At 42.3% G+C, this 21,421-nt stretch overlaps 4 protein-coding genes across 7 annotated transcripts; 2 read left to right on the forward strand and 2 right to left on the reverse strand.

Annotated features, from left to right (window-relative positions):
- Window positions 1-427: 427 nt before the first annotated feature.
- Window positions 428-2,823, reverse strand: sostdc1a (sclerostin domain containing 1a). Its single transcript, XM_026999536.2, has 2 exons — window positions 2,170-2,823; window positions 428-1,232 (listed from the first exon to the last, which is right to left on the reverse strand). Exons 1-2 carry the CDS (start codon window positions 2,372-2,374, stop codon window positions 805-807), a joined length of 633 nt encoding a protein of 210 aa, XP_026855337.1. The 5' UTR covers window positions 2,375-2,823; the 3' UTR covers window positions 428-804.
- A 1,094-nt stretch (window positions 2,824-3,917) lies between these two features.
- Window positions 3,918-6,550, forward strand: LOC113570882 (leucine-rich repeat-containing protein 72). Its single transcript, XM_035534438.1, has 6 exons — window positions 3,918-3,977; window positions 4,113-4,180; window positions 4,276-4,371; window positions 4,833-4,946; window positions 5,095-5,184; window positions 5,296-6,550. The coding sequence occupies exons 2-6, from the start codon at window positions 4,135-4,137 to the stop codon at window positions 5,469-5,471; spliced, it is 522 nt and encodes a 173-aa protein (XP_035390331.1). The 5' UTR covers window positions 3,918-3,977; window positions 4,113-4,134; the 3' UTR covers window positions 5,472-6,550.
- On the reverse strand, window positions 5,763-10,379 carry ankmy2a (ankyrin repeat and MYND domain containing 2a). 2 transcript variants are annotated; one of them, XM_026999592.2, is made up of 11 exons: window positions 10,136-10,379; window positions 9,625-9,689; window positions 9,092-9,230; window positions 8,832-8,930; window positions 8,529-8,689; window positions 8,017-8,231; window positions 7,457-7,592; window positions 7,218-7,346; window positions 6,991-7,120; window positions 6,731-6,834; window positions 6,079-6,618 (listed from the first exon to the last, which is right to left on the reverse strand). In XM_026999592.2, exons 1-11 carry the CDS (start codon window positions 10,200-10,202, stop codon window positions 6,598-6,600), a joined length of 1,266 nt encoding a protein of 421 aa, XP_026855393.2. In that variant the 5' UTR covers window positions 10,203-10,379; the 3' UTR covers window positions 6,079-6,597. The 2 variants fall into 2 exon arrangements, with proteins under 2 accessions (XP_035390329.1, XP_026855393.2); XM_035534436.1 differs by having other exon boundaries at window positions 5,763-6,834.
- Window positions 10,380-12,335: 1,956 nt separating this feature from the next.
- Window positions 12,336-15,336, forward strand: tspan13a (tetraspanin 13a). 3 transcript variants are annotated; one of them, XM_026999555.2, is made up of 7 exons: window positions 12,336-12,501; window positions 12,771-12,938; window positions 13,237-13,317; window positions 13,776-13,889; window positions 14,303-14,413; window positions 14,624-14,684; window positions 15,153-15,336. In XM_026999555.2, exons 1-7 carry the CDS (start codon window positions 12,439-12,441, stop codon window positions 15,239-15,241), a joined length of 687 nt encoding a protein of 228 aa, XP_026855356.1. In that variant the 5' UTR covers window positions 12,336-12,438; the 3' UTR covers window positions 15,242-15,336. The 3 variants fall into 3 exon arrangements, with proteins under 3 accessions (XP_026855356.1, XP_026855358.1, XP_026855357.1); XM_026999557.2 differs by having other exon boundaries at window positions 15,164-15,241; XM_026999556.2 differs by lacking the exon at window positions 15,153-15,336 and having other exon boundaries at window positions 14,624-14,698.
- The last annotated feature ends 6,085 nt before the right edge of the window (window positions 15,337-21,421 follow it).

Here is a 21,421-nt window from a genome sequence, read left to right on the forward strand (position 1 = left end):
GACGGCCAAAAGACTCATTAAAAGGAAATGCACATTGCTACTTTAGCAGTTAATTGCACAAAGTATGAATGTGTGGCATGGCAGACATTTATCTGACGTTTTAATCCAAAGCGATTTATAACTTGAGGGTTAAGGGTGCCCACCAGTGACAACTTGGCAGTGGCAGGGCTTGAACCAGCAACCTTCTGATTACAAGTCAAGGTTTTTTTGGGACAAAACTATACAATACTTTCAAATTATTACTAATTAATGCTTGCACACTAACAGAATGAAAACAATACCATCACATGGAATAGTGCAATATAATTACTAATGCATGTATAAAATATATGTAGGAATATATATCCAAAAATAACAGTACAAAAATATATTTCATTGATACTTGCTAATAACATTTTTAACAAGTAAGTATCTTGCAACACAGGTATTGCATATGAATACATCCATGTTGTTTATTTACATACACAGTCAGACTGTATTTACACATAACTTTACCATTCCCAAACTTGAGACATTCAGCTTTATCTAATTGTCAATACAATATACTGCACATGGCCAGTGATACGGTTTCTCACAGAGAGATGTTCATGGTCAGTTAATATTTCAGATATATTCAAATGCGGAACTCCGGCATTGTGGATTATTATGGATGGCATAAGATTAGATCCTATGAGAGCTTGTTGAAGACATTCATTACACCCTCAGAGACACAGCGCAACCCCCGCCCCCCATGTGTTATCAATTCTGTCTTATGTCTTTTGTTCACATGTAATCCAGCATCTCCGTCATTCCAAGTCCGGAATCTCAGGACTCAGACTCATGCCAGTTCCCATTCACCTTGCTGCTCCGGTGCCTCTGCTTGGCCTTGGCCTTGTGACTCCGCCGAGGCAGGGCCGTTGCCTCTGGCTTGTTCGCCGACTCGTTGTGCTGCCTCAGGTAGCGCTTGCACTTGCAGCCGGTCACCACGGCAATCTTGTAGGTCCGGCTGCTGCCGTCCTGGCACTGCAGACGGATGCGCTGCGTACGCGTCTTGTCGTTGACGCAGCGCCAGTCTGGCCCGCCCGCCCGGCCCCACGCCCTTCGCCCGTGGCCCCCGATCCAATTGGGCAGCAGCAGAGCTGGCAGGCACTCGCCCGCACACACCAGCTCCTTCACGGGGCTGATGCTCGTGCACTGGCCGTCTGAAATGTACTTGGTGGAGCGCAATTCCCTGCAGCCCACTAGGTCTCGGTCTGAAGCGAAATGGGAAGAAAATGTGACGCTGCTGTTCACATGAGTTTGTATCAGAAATGGCTGAACAGCGCATAATGCCTTCATCTTAAACTTTAACCTAAATGAAGTCCTGTATCTAAGAATGATGCTTGTAACACTTTACTTTGGAGTCCCACCTGCTATGCCCTTCTAAGCCATACGAGGAAACACTTTAGCAACCTGACGGATGTTGTCTGAGAGCCTCTCGTTGTAGGATTAGGCCGGTGCTGATAGTAATACTCTGAGCATTGTTCTGCCTTCAGGCTACAGCTCCTGACAGTGCAACCCAAGCCAAGTGCCTTTCAGTGGGCACCCCGCACACAATGAGCCCCCTTCTCTGTGACAGGCTGTGATGAATTGGGAGCAGAGGAGCCTTCCTCTCGCTCCGCTGCAGGTAGTGGGAGTTTTAATGCCAACGTAGCCCCAGGTGGAGACGGGTGGAGATGGGTGCACCTCCACCCCTGCAACCTGTCAAGACTCATCTGTGACAACGAGCCCGAGTGGGTGATGAAGGGTTAGGTAATGCATATCGGCTTATCCCCGATGTTACTGCAGCTCACCAAGCAGGCACCTTATTGCTGACAATATTAGAAACCTTTGCATTGTGTGTGGGAGGGGACCCGGGGCATTTATAGGCAGGACATTTGTAAGAACTATACATATGATCCCGTTAATAAACTGGCCAAGATTCTCTGAGCTGTTTCATCATGCATGGTTAGGAAACAAATCAGTTGTTTAGATGTTTCTAATTATGCATAATCGCATTTCAGTATTTCCTAACATTCAAATTCTTTCTTTTTCTTTCTTTCTTTTCTACGGTCTAATTGTAAGACTATAATAATTATAGTACACAGTAATTCGAAGCATCTACGACAATGTATATGTAATAACGCGCACAAGACACGCGCGCCAGCTTACCGCGTCTCTCCGGCGGCGCGCTCTCTAAACCCCTGCCGCCGCTTCGCGCGCGATTCAACGACGCGTTGCCCGGCGCGTCTTCCACGGGATCTGCCACGTGCGAGTAGAGCATTTCCGTCGCGTCGTTCTTTAAAGCCAGAGAATTCCTCAGCAGGAAGCAGAATAAGAGCAAGAGATTGCACGACTCAGGCGCATTCACGTGCATGGCTGCGTGCGGGGCTGCGTGTGGCGAGGTGATGGACCGACGCTGTGAAGTTTGGCTTCTTCACCGCCGTGACTTTATATGCCCTCCTCTGAGCTCAGGTGCACGGAATCTCCGCGTCTGTGGCTGCACGCGCCGGTGCGTAACCGCGCCCACCCATCTGGGGTGTCAGGAGAGGGGTCATTGACGTCACCAGTGATGTTGGCTCATGCTGAAGAGATACTGGACATAAAATGGTTAAGTAGGTCACACTGGGAAAGCCTTCAGAGACTAACTGTCGTTATGGGAGACTGCTCAGAAATAATGGCATCTGATATGAAGACCATTATATGTTTAGTGCGTTGGTCAGTGGTCTCAAATTAGTCCTGTGTCCTGTGCAGCCTGTAACCTGGACACTTGGGCCACTGTTTTTGTTCCTGCTGTCTTGTGTGATACTCCATAACACAAGGTGTGTTATTAGTTTAAGATTGTCCAGGCGTTGGGTCTCAGACTCTTTCAATGCAGTCTTGGTGTGCTGTGACTCTGATTCAGAAGCAGTCGCTTAACCACATAGAACATAACCTAATCTAATAAAATGTAAATACTGGGTAGCACTTTATTACGACAACAGATACATTACGACGATACAGCATTTACAACTATATTTGCCGATTTTCATAACCTCTTATGTAGATATTGTTCTTTTTACAGGAACTAATCAGCAGTCTTGAGTGATTCCCTTTATGTCTCAATCAATAAAATGTGGAAAGCTTTGTTTCACTTGTAATCAGCAGTGAGATCTTTGCCTTTCATAAAGTGAAAGAGTAAACGTCCAACATGGATTTCGATTCTTGGAAACCATTACAAAGATAAAACTCCCCCCAAGCACAGAGTATTAAAACCAGATGAAAACAGTGATTGTAAAGAGAAAAGAACTCTATTAATTCTGAAAGCAAAGATAGTTAGGACGCCATGTAAATCGACTCCTATCTGAAATGTGCTGTCACACTGCTAAAGCTATAACGTGGATGTAAGGGTATCTGAAAAGATGCAGACGTAAGATGGTGGTCTTTCATGATATCTCTATACCGTTAGTAAAACTGGAGCATGACTGCTGATGACTAATATTCCATGGAAATATATGCCCTCTTGTGGCAATAATAGATTTATGCAAATAACTCTCGGATTAGGACTACTTCCAACACAGACTAGTAATCCCATCTAAAGTGGTGTACCACTTCCTCCTATACTGGTCTCGCTATGCATTTGCTTGTTTGGTTGGATTTGTTTAGGATGGGTAAACTCTTACCCAACACTGAACAGCCTGCGAGTCCCTCATTGTCCTCTGACGGACTCTGGAATGTCCCACTGTGATCCCGCTACATCTCAGCTCTGTTTTGTTATCAAACACAGTGTGCTTCTTGGCAACAGTGTGTTTATTGTGTGAGGCATGGACGACAGCAGCAGGGTAGTGAAGTCCTCTTCGGACAACCTAATATACTGCATCATTATTTTTGTCAAGATGCTCGTGATTCGGTTCTCAGAGGATTTTGTTTCCGCAGGAAAACGATCCTTCGCACAGCTTTACGAAAGACATCCACGTCCAGGAACTTTACCTCGCAAGAAAGTAACGTCACTGTCAAATGAAACTGAAGAGAACCGCACTTGTTTCTTTGATTTGAAAGTGTATTGTCATGTCATCGGTGTTATGTGATGATAAGTGTATCTTACACACAGTAACACTGCATTATCCTTCTCTCAGGGGTCTACCTGGTGTTCCTGATATGTCCAGATTGACCCAGCTGAGACGCATATGGCTTAACAATAACGGTAAAATAATCATATATTCATAGATTTACATTCCATACTGCTTTCATGTGTATTTTTATCATCCTTTTATAAAAGTCAGTACTTTTTCTGAAAAGTTCTGACTTTCCAGATCAAGGCTGTGCATGGCCATATGTTTAACTGCTGCTTGGCAGAACTGTACCTCCAGAACAACGAGATCACCTCAATCTCAGGTACAGGTACAGCCATAAAATTACATGTTAAATTCAAACATATTACTCTTGGTTTTTTTTTTAACAGTCATTACGTTGATGATTGCTGTCATCTGTGTGGCGTTAGATTTATGTAGGTCAGTTTGTACAAAAAAAATGAGAATAAACATACCTTCCTAATTTTAACCCAGACTGCAAATCCTCTGAGGTTTTTGGCCCTAATCCCCGGCCTTTCACTATGCAAATGTTGCTTTGGTTCAAGATGTGTGTGCAAACGCGTTATCAACCGCTGGATTATCCAGGATGAACTCATAAACCATATTAAAATCTGATGGAATAACTCACATTATTAGGTGCTTTCATAATTCAAATGTGACTAAGATGGTACAGAGGTCACGTGTAGGCCTAACTTGACATCTAAGAAAAGCCATATTAAACTGTCCTTTCCTCGTGCACAACTTCACACACACGCACACAAACAGGGGCTTTATGGCATCTGACCTGCCTTCGAGTCCTGATGCTTCACAATAACCAGATGAAGGACCTTGAGGAGACAGTGTCCGAGCTGAAGAACATGCAATGCCTCCAAACCATCAGTGAGTGTCTTCTCTTACTCCATCGCCTGCTTTTGTATCTTTGTCTATCCACAAACACTGCCTTTACATCCCATAATCATTAACCTTCAAAATGTGTGTAGTCAACTGACGGGTAATTCCAGTTGTTGCAATGCACACGACATTTCAGATTTATTCCTGAATCCCTTTGCACAAGATCCAGAATACCGGAAGCACGTGATCCATCACGTGCCGTCTGTGCAGTTATTAGACAGGCAAGGTGAGCTAAGCAGTTTTAAAGGCTGTGTGGTCAAAAGCAGTAGAATGTCCAGGTGTGCATGCCCTAAGAGCGTGACAGATGAGTGTGTGACGGTGAATGTGCGACTGTCAGAGGTGAGGCAGGAGGAGAGGAGACATGCCTTCCACATCTTCTGTCCTGAGAGACAGCAAATACTCAACACGCTCGCCTTCAACACACGAGCACCGCTGCCCCTTGTAGGAAGGAAAGTGGCTCACGGTGCATCAACACCAAGAGGTACCATACTAAAATATTCAAAGTATTTATAATCGCCGGTAAATTAGTACAATCACAGCTGTGACATTCCTATAACAGGGGTGCTAAGTCTATGTCCAGGAACTCATATTTGGGACTAAATGTATGTTTTGGATAAAAGATTACATAAAAAAAATAACTACACATCTTAGCAATCATCAGAAAAAGAGTCCACATTTTATGTAAAGCACATTGTACAGGGCACATTAACCTGTGGTCAGATGAAAGCAAGTCATACACAAGCCTACACTTTCACTGTGCTGTACAACTGCCAGCACCGCTGGGACATTGCAAGAGTTGGTCCATTTTTTAATTTCATTTTAATTTCTTTTTAAATAAAGTGTCTCCTAAGTCAAAGTATCCCTGTTTTACTTAATTAATAAAACTTTCTTCCTCTTGTAGTGGTATAATAGGTTTTTTTTGTTTTTTGTAAACTTTTATGGCTAGGGGACCTATGAGCGCATGTCCATACAGAGATGAGTCATGCAATTCTCTACTGTGGACCAGCAGCACCCCCTAGAGGCATGGAGTTCAACTGCAGTCAACTTCCTTACTGTCACCTTACTGATCCACCCCCCACCCCCCAAACTGGTTTCACTTTGCCTACATATCACTCTGTAATAAACATCAGAAGGCTACCGTGTTTATTCTTCATGATTTGCTACTTTCCTTCCCCATTTTCTCTATCTTGTAGCAAAATACATCTAAAGAAAAAGTGAGCAGTGTTAAGTCTAAACACTCATGGCAAGCAAGCATTCTCACACCACTGTGAATTTTAAATAGTCCAAGACTACTTCAGAACCTTTGTACAAACTCCACTGTGCTGTGAATTTATGCAGTTATTAGTATCACTTCCTGCTGTCTTCCTTAGAACATCACTACTTTATTTATGACAGCACTTTAAGGCATAGGCGTCTATCTTTATGCAGTTTAACAGAAACATATAAACATATAAACCTCTCATAAATATACTCCCAAGTCAATATGTTTTCATACACGCAAATCACACGGATGATGTTACTATGAGAAGACCAAAACAACACAGTACAACGTGGTACATGAGGACAAACTCTCCATTATGTATGTTTGTAAAGTTCTGTTGGCTTCTGTTTACTTCTGTCCCTCCTCAGACAGGAACATTCAAAAGACCGTCCCCAGCCTCTGGACATGGGAGAGATCAGAACGTTCAGAATGAAAAAGGTCTCTGAAGATGACAGCCTTGTATAATCGATGAGACTCAGTGTGCATTTATTGGAATAGCTTCTGAGCTAACAGTTTCTGTTTGGACATCTGATGTGCTAGCAGTTTCACGCTGATCCACAGAGAGATTCTCTACGTTGCTGGTCACCTCTTCCAGTGCTTTATTCACCTCAGCTTCTGCAAGACCAAAACAGGCACCAGGTCAACACTGGTGCTGGACTGTTTTTCTGCTCTCATATTGTAAAAAAAAACAAAAACTTTCTAGCAGAGCCCTGCTTCAGCGTAGACAAGCGTTTAAATGTAAGGAGCTTTAGACACTATAGGCTGGTCTACCTTTGGCCTGGTTCTCCACCTGCTTGGCTGACTCCGCCTCTCTCTTCTCCCTCTGTTCCTGCAGTCTCTTGCAGACCTTTTTATGGGTGAACCAGTGGAGCCTCTGGCACTCCTGGTTACAGTAGATCACCTGAGAACACCGGACAGTGACCCATCAGTTCACCACTCAGCCACAGGCAGGGACGCGATGTGGATATGAATAAAGACTTGCGAAGGGACCGGGCTACCGTTTTGCAGATGGAGCACCTCTTCTCTGCTCCCTTCTCTCCACAGGTGGTGCAGAAGTCTGCATCCATGAAGCCCATCTGCCCCGTGATGGCCTGGGTCAGCACGGACAAAGCTGTGGGGTCATGACCCTATGGGAAAAAAATATGCATTTGTATCCGGATGAGAATGGGTGCAGCTTTTCTTGTTTATGGTCTGGTTTTCCTCCTGAACACAAGGGGCAGACACGAGCATTACTTACTATCTCCACGGGCGCGATACTCCTGACCAGTTGCTGAAGCAAAGTAGCGTCACAGTAAGGAAATTTCCGAATAGATTCCCGAATGAATTTCTCCTGGAACACTGGGAAGCCGTCGCTCTCCCGCCCTTTTAGAAGGCTGGGGGGGGGGGGCGACAAAATGCATATATGCACATTTTGGGATGAAAACTTCACTAAGGTGAGCTGGGGTGGTCAGGACCGGGGCTCACTCCGAGCATCTCAGAGCAGCAATGCGAATGTAGTGCTGGTCACATTTCCCCGGATCAGAGATTACAGTTATTAAAACAGATCTGTAATCAGCACTCTTATTCCAATAATACCAGCGCAGGCCCTGACCAGAGATCACAGAACTGATCTATAGATACTCAAACAGTTTCATATACTGGACTAAAAAAAGAAGAACTAAAGCTCTTGATGTTACATGTCGCACACCCCTGTGAGCATATGCCTTTCAAACTCTTTACAACAGTACTATAGCTGCTGGCATTCCTGCATCCGAATCTCAGTGTAAAGTCAGGAAAACCTCAGAGAGGTCTCTGGACCTCTTGATGAGGCCGTCCAGCTGGTCCTGGTGCTCTCTGAGGAAGGAGCTGCACTTCTGCAGCAGGCAGCCGATGTAGTGCATCTTCATGGCCAGCACCTCGTTCATGTCCTGCTGCTTGGTGCATTTCTCGCATATCAGCGCCATCACCTTACGGCACTTCTCCAGGGCTTCCGCATCCGACAGCAAGGGATTGTCCATCACCAGCATTACCATCTGTGGGACGACAGTGACGTGTGTGAGGAGGCCCAGGTCACGTCCGCCATGCATGCTCACATGCCAGAAATCCCCCAATAACTTCATTCACTTTTTGCCAATCCGGCACTCGGTTTCACAAAACACCTGAACGAACTGATGAACAGTGAAGACCTACTACAGCTGTACTGGGAGCTGGTACAGAGCACCAATATGGACTTTCAGGGGTCCCAAAGGATTGGACTGGGACCCCCACTTAGCAAACAACCAAGAACAGAATTATAACACAATGGAAGCGTACGTTTAATTTAAAAGTACCTTGACCGGGTTTAGATTTGTGCTCATGATGATTTTATGCAAAGGTCCAGCCAGTTTAGGGGGCAGTTTGGGCTCCTTTTCTAGTCCCTGGGCTATCGTGTAGTAGTCGAGTCTCTTCCGGGAAAAAAAGTTATTGATAACAGTCACGCAGTCATGCTGTCCTAGAGAGAGAGAGAGAGAGAGAGAGAGAGAGAGAGAGAGAGAGAGAGAGGGAGAACACATTCTTCAGCTACTCGGTGCTTAACCACTGTGAATCTTTAAAGGTCCGAGTTACCCACGGCATTCCCAACATCGTCTGCTTACCGACAAAAGCAGCCATCTGTGCTGCTGTTCTGCCCACCGAGTTCACTGCGTCCGTCTCAGCTCCAGCCTCCAGCATCATCCAAGCGATGTCCGTCTTCCCTTCAGCACAAGACAGAGAGAATAAGCCACGCAGGGTGTTTCTTGGCAGTGTTTGAAACGACAAGCACCAGTACTTTAGAAGACTGGCTTGAGTAATAAAACACGGTTTAAAGAGGGAATGCCAAGAGGGAGGCGTGTGGAGGAGCAGGGGTAGGCCATACCCGAGAGGCCTGCAAACATGAGGGCCGTGTAGCCGTGCTCATGCTCATTGCAGTTGACGTCTGCCCCGTGTTGCAGGAGGAGCTTACAGAGGTCTGCCTTGCCCTTATACGCTGCGTGCATGAGGGGAGTCATGCCGTACTACGGGGAAAGCGCAAAGCAATGTCAAAAAATGGATCAATTTCAGCTTCAAGATGATTCTGAAGAAAAGGGAGTAACTGGAGTGTACTGTGCTTAAAGATGTAGAGGTGGTCAAAACAGCAGTGTAGTAGACAATGTTTCCATTGTATATTAAATAAATATAGTACAATCAAACCACTTGGAAGCCAAGTGTCACTGACACCTGATTTTAGTAGGTTACTAAAGCATGCAAACATTCTCTTCACTCTAATAATACCCAAATAAAAAGCGTCTTTGCAGTGGAGATTCACCTCAACAGTGTTTTGGTCAAAGCCCACAATTTAAATATGGATATGTAGTAAGAGTGAATGGTGTAATCGTAGCACTTTCTCTACAGACTGACTGACTAACTAACCTCATCCAGACAGTTGACTCGGACATCTCTGGAGCCAAGCAACCTTGAGGCTTCCTGCGCATTTCCTACAAGTAATCCAACATAACAGCACCAAACAGTTACACACAGCTACACAAACATATGCCATCGACCTAGATAGCTAACTAGATAACGTTAGCGGCCTAAACATCAGCAAGCGAGCAAAATGGAAAAAAAAGTTTCGTTTATTTTCTTCTGGTACTTATTCTGGTACTAGCAAGCAATAGCCAGCTAGTCAGTTAAACACAACGCTAACAGGTTGTTTGAAAAATAAGCTAACATCAGCTAAGATGGTTTATTCTTAATCCTACTGCTAGCTAGTAAAGTAGACGGTTCATTTAGCTAAGATAGCTAGCTAGCGTTAGCTAAATCGGTTCTACTAAATTATCCAGCAACTGATATCAACATATAGCTAGTTAAAATGACATATATCATATTAGAATATTGCTAGTTATTTAGTGGAAGGAGTCACAAAGGCCAGCGAGGCGTTTACCTGCAGCCAGAACCTCCAGCAGCTCCCTCTCAGCGCAGGACAGGGCGCCCTTCTTCGGAGCAGACATGACTGTTAGTCCGGTAAAAGAGATCAATCAGTACTTAAACCAATCAGTACTTAAATCAATTAGTATTTACGATGAAAAACTCCTTAAATCTGCCAAATCCCGCACGACGTAACACTACGTCATAATCGCGGTTACAGCGCGCGGGGTTAGGCTGCCACGAGGACTGTACCACGTTAAAGGGTGTCATGTTCGGTTCTGTTATAGACTGTACCACGTGCATAATAAAGGGTGTCATGTTTGGTTCTGTTATAGACTGTACCACGTGCATATTAAAGGGTGTCATGTTCGGTTCTGTTATAGACTGTACCACGTGCATAATAAAGGGTGTCATGTTCGGTTCTGTTATAGACTGTACCACGTGCATATTAAAGGGTGTCATGTTCGGTTCTGTTATAGACTGTACCACGTGCATATTAAAGGGTGTCATGTTCGGTTCTGTTATAGACTGTACCACGTGCATAATAAAGGGTGTCATGTTCGGTTCTGTTATAGACTGTACCACGTGCATATTAAAGGGTGTCATGTTCGGTTCTGTTATAGACTGTACCACGTGCATATTAAAGGGTGTCATGTTCGGTTCTGTTATAGACTGTACCACGTGCATATTAAAGGGTGTCATGTTCGGTTCTGTTATAGACTGTACCACGTGCATATTAAAGGGTGTCATGTTCGGTTCTGTTATAGACTGTACCACGTGCATATTAAAGGGTGTCATGTTTGGTTCTGTTATAGACTGTACCACGTGCATAATAAAGGGTGTCATGTTCGGTTCTGTTATAGACTGTACCACGTGCATATTAAAGGGTGTCATGTTCGGTTCTGTTATAGACTGTACCACGTGCATAATAAAGGGTGTCATGTTCGGTTCTGTTATAGACTGTACCACGTGCATATTAAAGGGTGTCATGTTCGGTTCTGTTATAGACTGTACCACGTGCATATTAAAGGGTGTCATGTTCGGTTCTGTTATAGACTGTACCACGTGCATATTAAAGGGTGTCATGTTTGGTTCTGTTATAGACTGTACCACGTGCATATTAAAGGGTGTCATGTTCGGTTCTGTTATAGACTGTACCACGTGCATATTAAAGGGTGTCATGTTCGGTTCTGTTATAGACTGTACCACGTGCATATTAAAGGGTGTCATGTTCGGTTCTGTTATAGACTGTACCACGTGCATAATAAAGGGTGTCATGTTCGGTTCTGTTATAGACTGTACCAAGTGCATATTAAAGGGTGTCATGTTTGGTTCTGTTACAGACTGTACAACGTGCATAATAAAGGGTGTCATGTTTGGTTCTGTTATAGACTGTACCACGTGCATAATAAAGGGTGTCATGTTTGGTTCTGTTATAGACTGTACCACGTGCATATTAAAGGGTGTCATGTTTGGTTCTGTTATAGACTGTACCACGTGCATATTAAAGGGTGTCATGTTCGGTTCTGTTATAGACTGTACCACGTGCATAATAAAGGGTGTCATGTTTGGTTCTGTTATAGACTGTACCACGTGCATATTAAAGGGTGTCATGTTTGGTTCTATTATAGACTGTACCACGTGCATATTAAAGGGTGTCATGTTTGGTTTAACACCTCACTGTAAGTTCCACTTTTTTTCATGACTGCAAATCACCTCTAGGGGGCAGCATCTCTGAACTCATCTCTGTTACGTGCATGTATAGGTATGTCTGCCATTAGGAAATTCACCTTCTTGTGTCCATGTGTTGTATTGTATTTATATTACTAATTATTTAGTAAAGCATTAGATTTCTAAATTCCCCATTCATTGTTTTTCCATTTAGGGTAAGCTATAATCTGTTTGTATCCCCTCAAATAAGTCATGCCTTGCACCCCTATATATAATAGATGAATAAAAAGATTTTATTTGCCAAGAGTGTCAATACGTCATGTGTTTACAGGTTTTCAGCAGAAGAATACCAGAGTTTAGGCCCAGAGAAACTAAAAGCTGACTTGTGCCTCTACAGATGAGTTTCTGGGCTAACAGCTGTTTGATGATAGGACCTGCCTAGCCAGGGCACATTTAATAATCAGTTTGTTAAGGGGCAAGACCGTGTTTTACTGCCAACAATGGTCCTCATTTGTGCAATCTTGAAGGAGGGGCCAGTTGTCACTTATCAACTAGGCAGGTTCCCTACGAGGAAGTGCGACAAATATTCTTGCTGCTTTGTTACAGAGCTGGAGGACATTTCTGTCATTTGAGAATAAACCCTCCAGAATGGCTTGCGGTGGGTTCATTTGCTCAAAAAACTCTCTTTGTGCATTGAACCTTCTTTATATGGTAAGTTAAAAACACAGGGCAGCTGTTTTTCTCCAAGGTGTTCTGTAGGTGTCTTTTTTTTATGATATAGGACAGGTAGCCAGTTCTCTGTTAGCTGCCTGTGGATTTTTTTCTACATTATTTGTAATAACGTCATAGATTATGTGCTTTCCTAGATATTTCTAATATGTAATTTTAACAATCTTATTTTTATGATAACCTGTAAATCTGTATTTACATACCAATATTGATCTCTAGTTGATGGTAATACATGTTAATCGACCCCTCAGCTGGTGAGTCTGCTCACAATTGCCCTGGCAGCCTGGGGCAAATGGTTCGGCTTGGTCTCCAGCTTCCCTGTAGTAGCTGCTATCATTGGGGTCGGTGTCTTCCTCTTCATCGTGGCAACCGTGGGTCTCTGTGGAGCTTTAAAACATCACCAAGTCCTCTTATTTTTTGTATCCTTCAATAAATTTATATATATATATATATATATATATATATATATATATATATATATATATATATATATATATATATATATATAATCTAATATATCAAAATGATTATGTTTGTTGAAAAGTTTTATCACTGTGCAAATGCTGACCCTCGTCTCAGGAAATATGTGTCTGATTAGGTGCACTGCCCTTGTTAGCCACTATATGCCAGAAGAACGCTCGCTATTTGTTAACCAAATGATGTTCAGATAACGTCAAACTGTCTTTCAAACTAAAGGTGGACCTTAACTCTGTCTAGTACATGCTCATCCTTTTCATGGTATTCATAGTGCAATTCTCTGTGTCATGCGCATGCTTGGCAGTCAAAAAGGAACAACAGGTAATTCTGAAATGTACACCACAGAAACTCTATGAGACGTTATTTCACAGGAAGTTATTAGCAGTTTATGATCACAGAGGAATTAAATAAAGTGTTTAACTGCATAATTTTACTGATAAGCACTATTGTAAGTAGCACTGGACAACAGCTACGTGGCTGAGCCTGGTTCACGTGTGTAATCCCAGAACTACTTGCTACTGTCAGGCAGCTTACACGTGTACTGAATATGTGCAGTTTTCTCTTGATAATCTAGGTACAGGTATTTTCTTCCCAACAATAGATCATTTTTTGTTCTGTGTGGTCAAGCTGAATACTGTTCGCCATATATTTTTAGCTGAGCAGCAAAAGTTTGGGTTTTTTCTTTTTTATAATTTTGCATTCATGGAGTGTAAGTACAGTTGCTACTGCTAACCACCAGCAGGTTAATGGAGCACCTTTATGGTTTCTCCACTCTGCAGATGAAGATTCTGGAGATAGGATGGAACAAGTCCAAAGCCATGCAAACAGGTTTGGAGGAGACACTAAACTGCTGTGACTTTGCCCAAGTCAACTACAACAGAACATGCGAAGCTGTAGGTACCCCCTCATGAAACCAGCCAATGAAGTACACTACCACACTACTGCCGCTACGAATGCACGGCAATATTACAAACTTTGTGTTTTGTGTGTGTGACAAGATCTCTCTCTCGCTCTCTCTCTCTCTCTCTCTCTCTCTCTCTCTCTCTCTCTCTCTCTATATATATATATATATATATATATATATATATATATATATATATATATATATATATATATATATCTCCGCATTTGTATCCTGGTAGTTAACTTTCAAAATGTGCTGATCATAGATCATAGATTCATTGTTTAGGGATTATATATTCTGTATCGAAAGATCAGTGATGAATGTTTACTCTTCCATCAAAGCCCACTGAGCTTTATTTATACTGTATTGTGCCTCAGTGTTGTTTGCTGTCCCTGACTACAGGTTTGTTTCAGAAGTCAGCAGTGTGAACCGTGCTCAGTCAAACTCCAGGCCCACGTTGAGGATGCACTGAACGTAGTTGGAGGGGTCAGTTTATTCTTCAGTTTCACAGAGGTGGGTGATCACTCTCCAAATAATGGAGCTTTGATTCACACGTCATTGCGTGTTAGGTTCTGACAAACATCATCACCAGTACAAAACATTTGAGCATAGTTAGCATTGTCTGTGTTAACACATGTATTACATTATCACCTCTTTATTAAGTGTAACACACTATGTTTTGAGTTTTATTTTTACCGGATATTTATTTTTATTTAATTTCAGATTCTGGGTGTATGGCTATCATACAGATATAGGAATCAAAAGGATCCTCGCTCAAATCCTGGTGCGTTTATTTAGCTAAGGATCGTTCAAATTTTGGTGTGTTTATTTAGCTAAGAATAGACAGATAGAAGGAACTGTTGCATTAAACCTCTGCAACAGTCATACCGGCTGGTGCGTAATCCCAGAACTACTTGCTACTGTAGGGCACCTTACACGTGTGCTGAATATGTGCAGTTTTCTCTCAGTTTTCTAGGTATAGATACTTCCTCCCAATAGCTTATGTTTTTTGTTCAGTGCAAGGGCAGACTGTTAAGGTCTTCTGACTACAATATTCTTAAAAGTTGCAACACTGTCATAGCAGACAGTCAGTACATGGGTCTAGCTCTATATGAACATTTCAGTACTGCACCACCTGTGTGCACACAGTGTGAATAATCATGAACACCCTCTGTAAACATGTAGTAGTCAGTAGCTGTAATGCTGAAGTGGAAGATTGACCTGAATGTTAAACTAGTTGTTTCGTTTTGAGGCACTGTACAGTCTGACAGAGGAACACCAATCTCCACCAGATCCTTCTTATCCATCTATAAGATGAAACCAAAGAAAAATGGCAAATAAATAATGGAAAGAGAGGACAACATTTTGTGTTTAAACATCTCTCAATTATTAATTGTAAGTCTGCTAAGTGCAAATGTAAATATATGTAAATGTAAATAAATCTTGTTGGGAAAACGTACTATGAAGCTATTATTTTCCTAATTCTTTTGTGCGAATGGAAAGTGGAAACTACTAATTTCCCACTGAACATCTTGAAGAACCACAAAGTGGTGTGACTTCAGCACAGTGACGCACAACATTCTCCCACATGACTACACGGAACAGGACGTGAGAAGGAAGTGCTGCGTCACATGTTTGGATACTGCTTACCCACAATCCTCTATCACTCAACCAGATAAACAGAAATGACAGCCACACCTGTCTACAGTTCTCTCTGCTGTTTAGTTTGGCTGTAAAGGAGGAAAACAATTTCTGTACTTTTGAATCATGCGATAGAAAAGCTGAGAACTAATTTGAGTACATCGATTCATTTTAATGAATATTGTAGGTCTATTGTGAGTTATGATGCACAAGTTGTGACAGGTGTGTAACAGCTGTGACGTGTATCTGTGTATGATGTGTATGATGCACAAGTTGTAACTGGATGTGCCAACTGGATATATCATAACTGACATTAGTCATAGGATGTATGGTGTGTCTACTTATACTAGACACACTTAAAATGAAGTGGCCACAAAGGGTACAGGAACCCTACCAAATTCCTACAAATTCATACTTAAATTGGGTTATTTAATATTCTGTATATGACATGACTTATACAAAAGGAATATATAGCACCCATGGCTTTCCCATTTTCCTTTCTGATGAACTGTTTCCTGCTGTTATGGATAACACAGAGCAGAGAAGCAGCAGCAATCAAAGGTCTGAACACAGTTCCTGATAAAGGTTTTACATGTTGTCAAGATCTGTAAATATGTATGTTACTAATAATAACAAAAACACATAAAACATAAGAAGCCAAACATCAATAAATGTTTAGTGCGTCTAAAGTCTTCCAAGTCTTAAATTCCTTAAATGGCCACCCCTTCTTACTTCAGATAACAGGACTTCAAATAGCCACCCTTTCAGATAATGGACTTGAGATAACAGGTCTCAGGATAGAACAGGTCTCAGTTCTCTAGGAGAGGTTCCTGGAGATCTCGAGCACCTCTGTGTAGCTCTTATGGGACTGAGGTCTTCAGCACTGGAACCTGGCAGACCAGCTCATACACTTCGATTTGTCTTCAGGAGGATGTGTGTACCTCTGAGATACACTGTACACTGTTACAGCCATGCAGGTATCCCAGATCTTGACTCCTCCCTTCCCACGTTTGACTCCTCCCTCCCCATGCTTGACTCCTCCCTCCCCACGCTTGACTCCTCCATCGTTATGCTTATGCTAATATACCAGAAAGCCAGAGATAATATGCTAGAAAATTACTTTAGAAAACTTCAGGATACTCTCCCCAGAGTTCAAGATGTGCTTAGTGCCAAGGGAGGTCTTTATATATATATATGGAATTAGAATTGTACTAAAGTACACAGAGTTTCCAGAGAAACAGAATATTTAAGATCGAGGTTCTTCATCAGCAGTACAAGCAAATGACCTATCCGCATCTCTTATTACAGTACAGTACATCTCTTATTACTCATCTAGAGTCATATATATATATACAAACAGTAATCTAGTAGAGGGGACTGTTTGATATGTAATCTTAGGCTTAGTTGTTTTACTTAATTCTTCAAATGTCACCAAGCACTATGGAGACTTTGCTTGAAATGAGCAAAGTCAACAATGCCGCATGAGAGATACTGCAAGCAGAAAATTTGTGCCTTTTTTCTTTTCCCCCTGAAACATTCTTTTGATTTGTCACAAATATCCCATTAGTCAAGACCAGGACCCTCTGAGCCTACAAGAAACCCTTTGTACCAAAACCCTCTTGACCTCTTAAATAAATGCAGCATCTCGTTCTCCAAGCTAAAGTCAGGCTGTCCCGTTATAAATACCTCAGACAACCTGTTATCAATTGCAAATCCAGAATTGTCCATGAAGTTCTCGAGCACCTCCTCGAAAACATGCAGAGCTTCGTTTGGGTTGGAGAGGAACACTATGGCCCTGTCGTTTTCCAGCGTCGCTTTGACGAGCTCTCCCCCGACTGCCACGCCCTCTAGCCTCTCCTCTAGGCTGAACGAGTGGATTAGAGGAACAAGACAGAAGCTGATCAATGAAGGAGTGAGTGGGCATCCCACCTTTAGTCCTCGGGATGGAGGCTGAGCGCACTGCAGCAAGGATCTCACCACTGATCGGAATTTGTGTGGCAATTTCAGCGTCTTCAACCTGTGGAAGAGGTACGGCCATTTCAGGGCGCTGGGATCTACTTTTACTGAGATGGTCAGCACCGGTAGCTGCCCTGCTTTGATGTTCTCAAAAGCATTAATGTAGTCCTGCACAGACAGGAGTGACCTAGTCTGCCCTGGCTTCAGCACATGTCCCATGATGCCATTTAACCTCTCTGCAAGAATTGTGGCTAGAATATTATAGTCTATATTAAATATGGTGACGGGACTGCAATGGTGAACACAGTAGGTGTGATCGGAATAGTCAGAATGCCACGGTGTAGTTGAAGCTAAGGCATCTGTAGAGAAAGATTCATTAAATACATATTTAAAGTTCTGTAGGTCGAGCACTTGGTTGAAGAATGCTTGAAGAAGGTCTGTTATCTTACAGGCAAAGTGCTTGTAGAATGAAACTGAAAGCCCATCTGGGGTTAAGTGTTCAGAGTTATGGAGGGAGAATATAGCAGAGAGAATCTCTTTCTTTGAAACTGGCTCGGTCAGCATTGTGTTCAACATTAACTCGATGTCTTCATACATTTTTGTTTCGTATAAAAAATCCAAATATTCCTCAAGATTTGACACCTCACTCAAATAATGTGATGGATGCGTGATCTGACCATGACTGGTTGAACTTAACGAACCTGCAAGATTGAAAGAAAAAAAAGTTAATTGATTTAAATAGTATAAGATTAAATTCCAAGAGGAAATATTATTTACCTTTCAGGTCCACTGGTTGTTTTTCAAGAAGAACATGAGACATTTGAATCTCAGCCAAGCATCTTGGTAAATTGAAATCATTTCTACTCTTTATAAAGTCCAGTGTCTCACAAATTAGCCTTGTCTTCAGGGCTGGCCACAAATCACCTTTCCTACTGCTTTTCAGTCCTGAGAAGCTTGTGATCATTTTTGAAAGCTGTTCCATGGCATCTTTATTCCTGAGAAGCCCAGAGCAAAACTGTCTCTTCTGCCCCCCAGTCTGGATTTGAATCGATATCGGAGCATGGTCAGATATGTAGCCTTCCCTGTCGAAATACTGTGGTCTGATGTGAATTTTGCAAGCAGTGACACTTGTCAAATTTTTGCATCGCAGAAAAAAGTAATCAAGTCTTGATTTTCCTTTCACATCAAAGTATGTGAAGCTTTTCTCCTCAGGGTAAAGCCACCTCCAGATGTCCACCAGGTTGAAGGTCTCCAGAAAACTCATTAGACCTGTAAAACGCACCCTATGTCCTCGATTTCGGATGTTTGACGTTCTATCAAACTCAGCATCCATAACAGTGTTAAAATCACCTCCTATCACAAAATATGTGGCTTCAGATGGAGAGAGGAGATCATCTCTAAACTGGTTGAAATCAATTAATTCGTCTGTTGGATTGTACACATTAACAAATTCAAATTCCTTCTCCTGAATCTTGCAGCTGATAATCAAGTATCGTCCCTTGTCATCACCAACCACCCTGAGACCTTCACATCCCAGTCCCTCACGGAACAGGACAGCCACGCCGCGACAGGTGTTTTTGAATGTGGTAAACACAGCCCAGTCATAGTCAGGATATAGTCCCTGGATCTGAATACTTCCTGCTGGGCAGTTAGCACTGGGGCCAACGTGCGTTTCCTGAAGAAAGACCACATCGGCTCGCAGGAGTTTTAGATAATTCAATATATTAGATTTTTTCAGGATAAAACCATTGACGTTCCATGACAGAATAGTCAGACTCTGCTTCTTGTTATTGCTATTCATGACAACAGGTGGTTAGTCCTCGTGGAAAGTTCTAGCTGTGAAATACAGGTTCTCGTGGCGAGTGAAGAGTCTTCCTTGACCAAGAAGAAACAGTTTACACAAAACGATTAGTAAACAAGGTTCATCGGATATAGTATTTTCTTGAATATAATAAATTACTTTCATGAATTAATTTTATAAAGACGTCTATCGGAAATAAACGTAGTGACACAGCCAAGCGAAACTTACCACCTCTTAGAAAAAAATATCCTGCACATCCAAAGCGCTGCAAGGCCAGACAGAAGCACTTGGTCATGTTTCGTCTCTTATTTACTGATGGGATAACCGCATCATACAATTAAGCATCCGGATAAACGGTGATTACTTATATTCTTTTAATCCATTTTTTCTTGACTTGCTTGTAACTGCTGCTTAAACACCCCAGTGGAATGTAACTATTGACACTGAAGAAAACAACTCAACTGACATATGAATGTAATGCTTGGGAGGTTGTTGGGGAACACGTGCAAAATAATATCACCTCAGATGTGTGAGTGTAAAGAACCAGAGACAAGGGAAGCCAGATTACATACGCAGAAAAGAGACAAACACGATAAATCAAATGAACACGTTTAATATAAATAATAAGCAAACAGATAAACAAAACATCTAAAACATACAACAGACCAGTAGGCCAAAGGGACGGGGATAATAAGGAGGCATCTAAGGAAACTAAACAGTAAGAAATGACTAATGGGAGAAGAGCGACGAAGAAGAAACCAAAGACGAGGAAGGAGAATGCGCAGAACCGGACGATTACAAGACAAAACCTGGGAACACAGGTAAAAGGAAAACAGAGTTAAACAGAATACTGGGAAATAAACTAGACTGAAGGGAAGTGATGGGAGAACACCCGGCAAAGCCAGAGAAAGTAACTTAGACGAACGTGCAACAGACAAGAGTAGAATAACCAGCAAACAAGAGACACGGGAACAAGGTTTGAATAGGAGGACTAACGATAGACAAGGAACAGCTGGAAGCACTGAGAGGAGGAAACAGGCTACCATGGAAACAGATGATAGCAGGAAAACCAGGAAGTGATTCAGGTTGCCAGTGAAACGGGGTATGCGCTGGTATGTGAGAGTGACAACGAACTGCGTTTGCTTTTACATATTTGCCAGGACAATAAATGCTCAAATACGTGATTGTACCGTGCAGTAGAATTTGTCACACAACATACACAACATTTGTGAAGGTAACTCCAAATGTATATAAGTATACAGACTAAGTAGTAATTGTAGTGTAACCACAAGGTTTCCATAGAAATAGTGTGTTTCAGATGGAGGTCCTGCATGGGCTGGTTGAACAAAGCTAAGTACACTCACAACTTTTGCAGTTTTTTATGACAGTTGTGCACTGGATACTGTGGGTGCTTTGCTTGCTTTGCAGCTGATGAAGGACCTGTCTGGATCCTTGTGTCCTTCACTGCAGTTTTCCCACGTTTACTTCTCATTTAGTTATTCAATCAAATTTTTAGAAACACGAAGCAACTTTAGCAGAACACTACTAGTGTCTTTTGTTGTGGAACATTATCTGTGTTTGCGAATTATTCCAAAATGCCTAAGCTAATTTAAATTTGCCACTGAGAAAAAGCATGAGCGTACTGCAATAGCTGGACTCGGTAGACATCTGTCATCAATAAATCCAGAGTGCGCTGTACCACCTCTAGACATCCAGGGATCCGTTTAAGACTTAAGAGGGTTACTATAATGCTGCTGTCTGGAATATGATGAGCCTGAATGTGATAACCTGTGGGTTTTCTGGTGCTGGATTTCTGAGATCTCCTCTGAATCTCTCACCTCTCACCTCCTCACTGAGAGAGTGGATTAGGCATATGAGCTAGGTGGTAGACACGATGCTTTGCATTGCTGATGTCACATTTAAATATTTCTGTCAGATTTTCCATTATTGAGCACTGGTGAAGTCACTACACCAGTCAAACCAGCTGATCAGCATTCTCAACCAGTGCAGCCAGTACAGAAATGGAGCTTACATGGCACTATATATAATGGAGGACCCATCAATTACCCATCAGATTTTATTTAGCCAATCAGAACATGCACTGCCTCCAAATGTATAGAAAG

Source organism: Electrophorus electricus, chromosome 15 (assembly GCF_013358815.1).
Source record: "Electrophorus electricus isolate fEleEle1 chromosome 15, fEleEle1.pri, whole genome shotgun sequence".
Lineage (NCBI taxonomy): Eukaryota > Metazoa > Chordata > Actinopteri > Gymnotiformes > Gymnotidae > Electrophorus > Electrophorus electricus.

What these genes read in the sequence shown, in the direction of transcription:
- sostdc1a (XM_026999536.2), bottom strand. Translation starts at nt 2,374, where the DNA reads ATGCACGTGAATGCGCCTGAGTCGTGCAATCTCTTGCTCTTATTCTGC. An exon ending in CGCGCCGCCGGAGAGACGCG is followed by an intron (nt 1,233 to 2,169) that starts GTAAGCTGGCGC and finishes ATTTCGCTTCAG; the next exon opens with ACCGAGACCTAGTGGGCTGC.
- LOC113570882 (XM_035534438.1), top strand. Translation starts at nt 4,135, where the DNA reads ATGTCCAGATTGACCCAGCTGAGACGCATATGGCTTAACAATAACG. An exon ending in CGAGATCACCTCAATCTCAG is followed by an intron (nt 4,372 to 4,832) that starts GTACAGGTACAG and finishes GCACACAAACAG; the next exon opens with GGGCTTTATGGCATCTGACC. An exon ending in GCAATGCCTCCAAACCATCA is followed by an intron (nt 4,947 to 5,094) that starts GTGAGTGTCTTC and finishes ACGACATTTCAG; the next exon opens with ATTTATTCCTGAATCCCTTT.
- ankmy2a (XM_035534436.1), bottom strand. Translation starts at nt 10,202, where the DNA reads ATGTCTGCTCCGAAGAAGGGCGCCCTGTCCTGCGCTGAGAGGGAGCTG. An exon ending in ACAGATGGCTGCTTTTGTCG is followed by an intron (nt 8,690 to 8,831) that starts GTAAGCAGACGA and finishes CTCTCTCTCTAG; the next exon opens with GACAGCATGACTGCGTGACT. An exon ending in GGTGCTCCATCTGCAAAACG is followed by an intron (nt 7,121 to 7,217) that starts GTAGCCCGGTCC and finishes CGGTGTTCTCAG; the next exon opens with GTGATCTACTGTAACCAGGA.
- tspan13a (XM_026999555.2), top strand. Translation starts at nt 12,439, where the DNA reads ATGGCTTGCGGTGGGTTCATTTGCTCAAAAAACTCTCTTTGTGCATTG. An exon ending in ACAACAGAACATGCGAAGCT is followed by an intron (nt 13,890 to 14,302) that starts GTAGGTACCCCC and finishes CCCTGACTACAG; the next exon opens with GTTTGTTTCAGAAGTCAGCA. An exon ending in GGATCCTCGCTCAAATCCTG is followed by an intron (nt 14,685 to 15,152) that starts GTGCGTTTATTT and finishes TTTCGTTTTGAG; the next exon opens with GCACTGTACAGTCTGACAGA.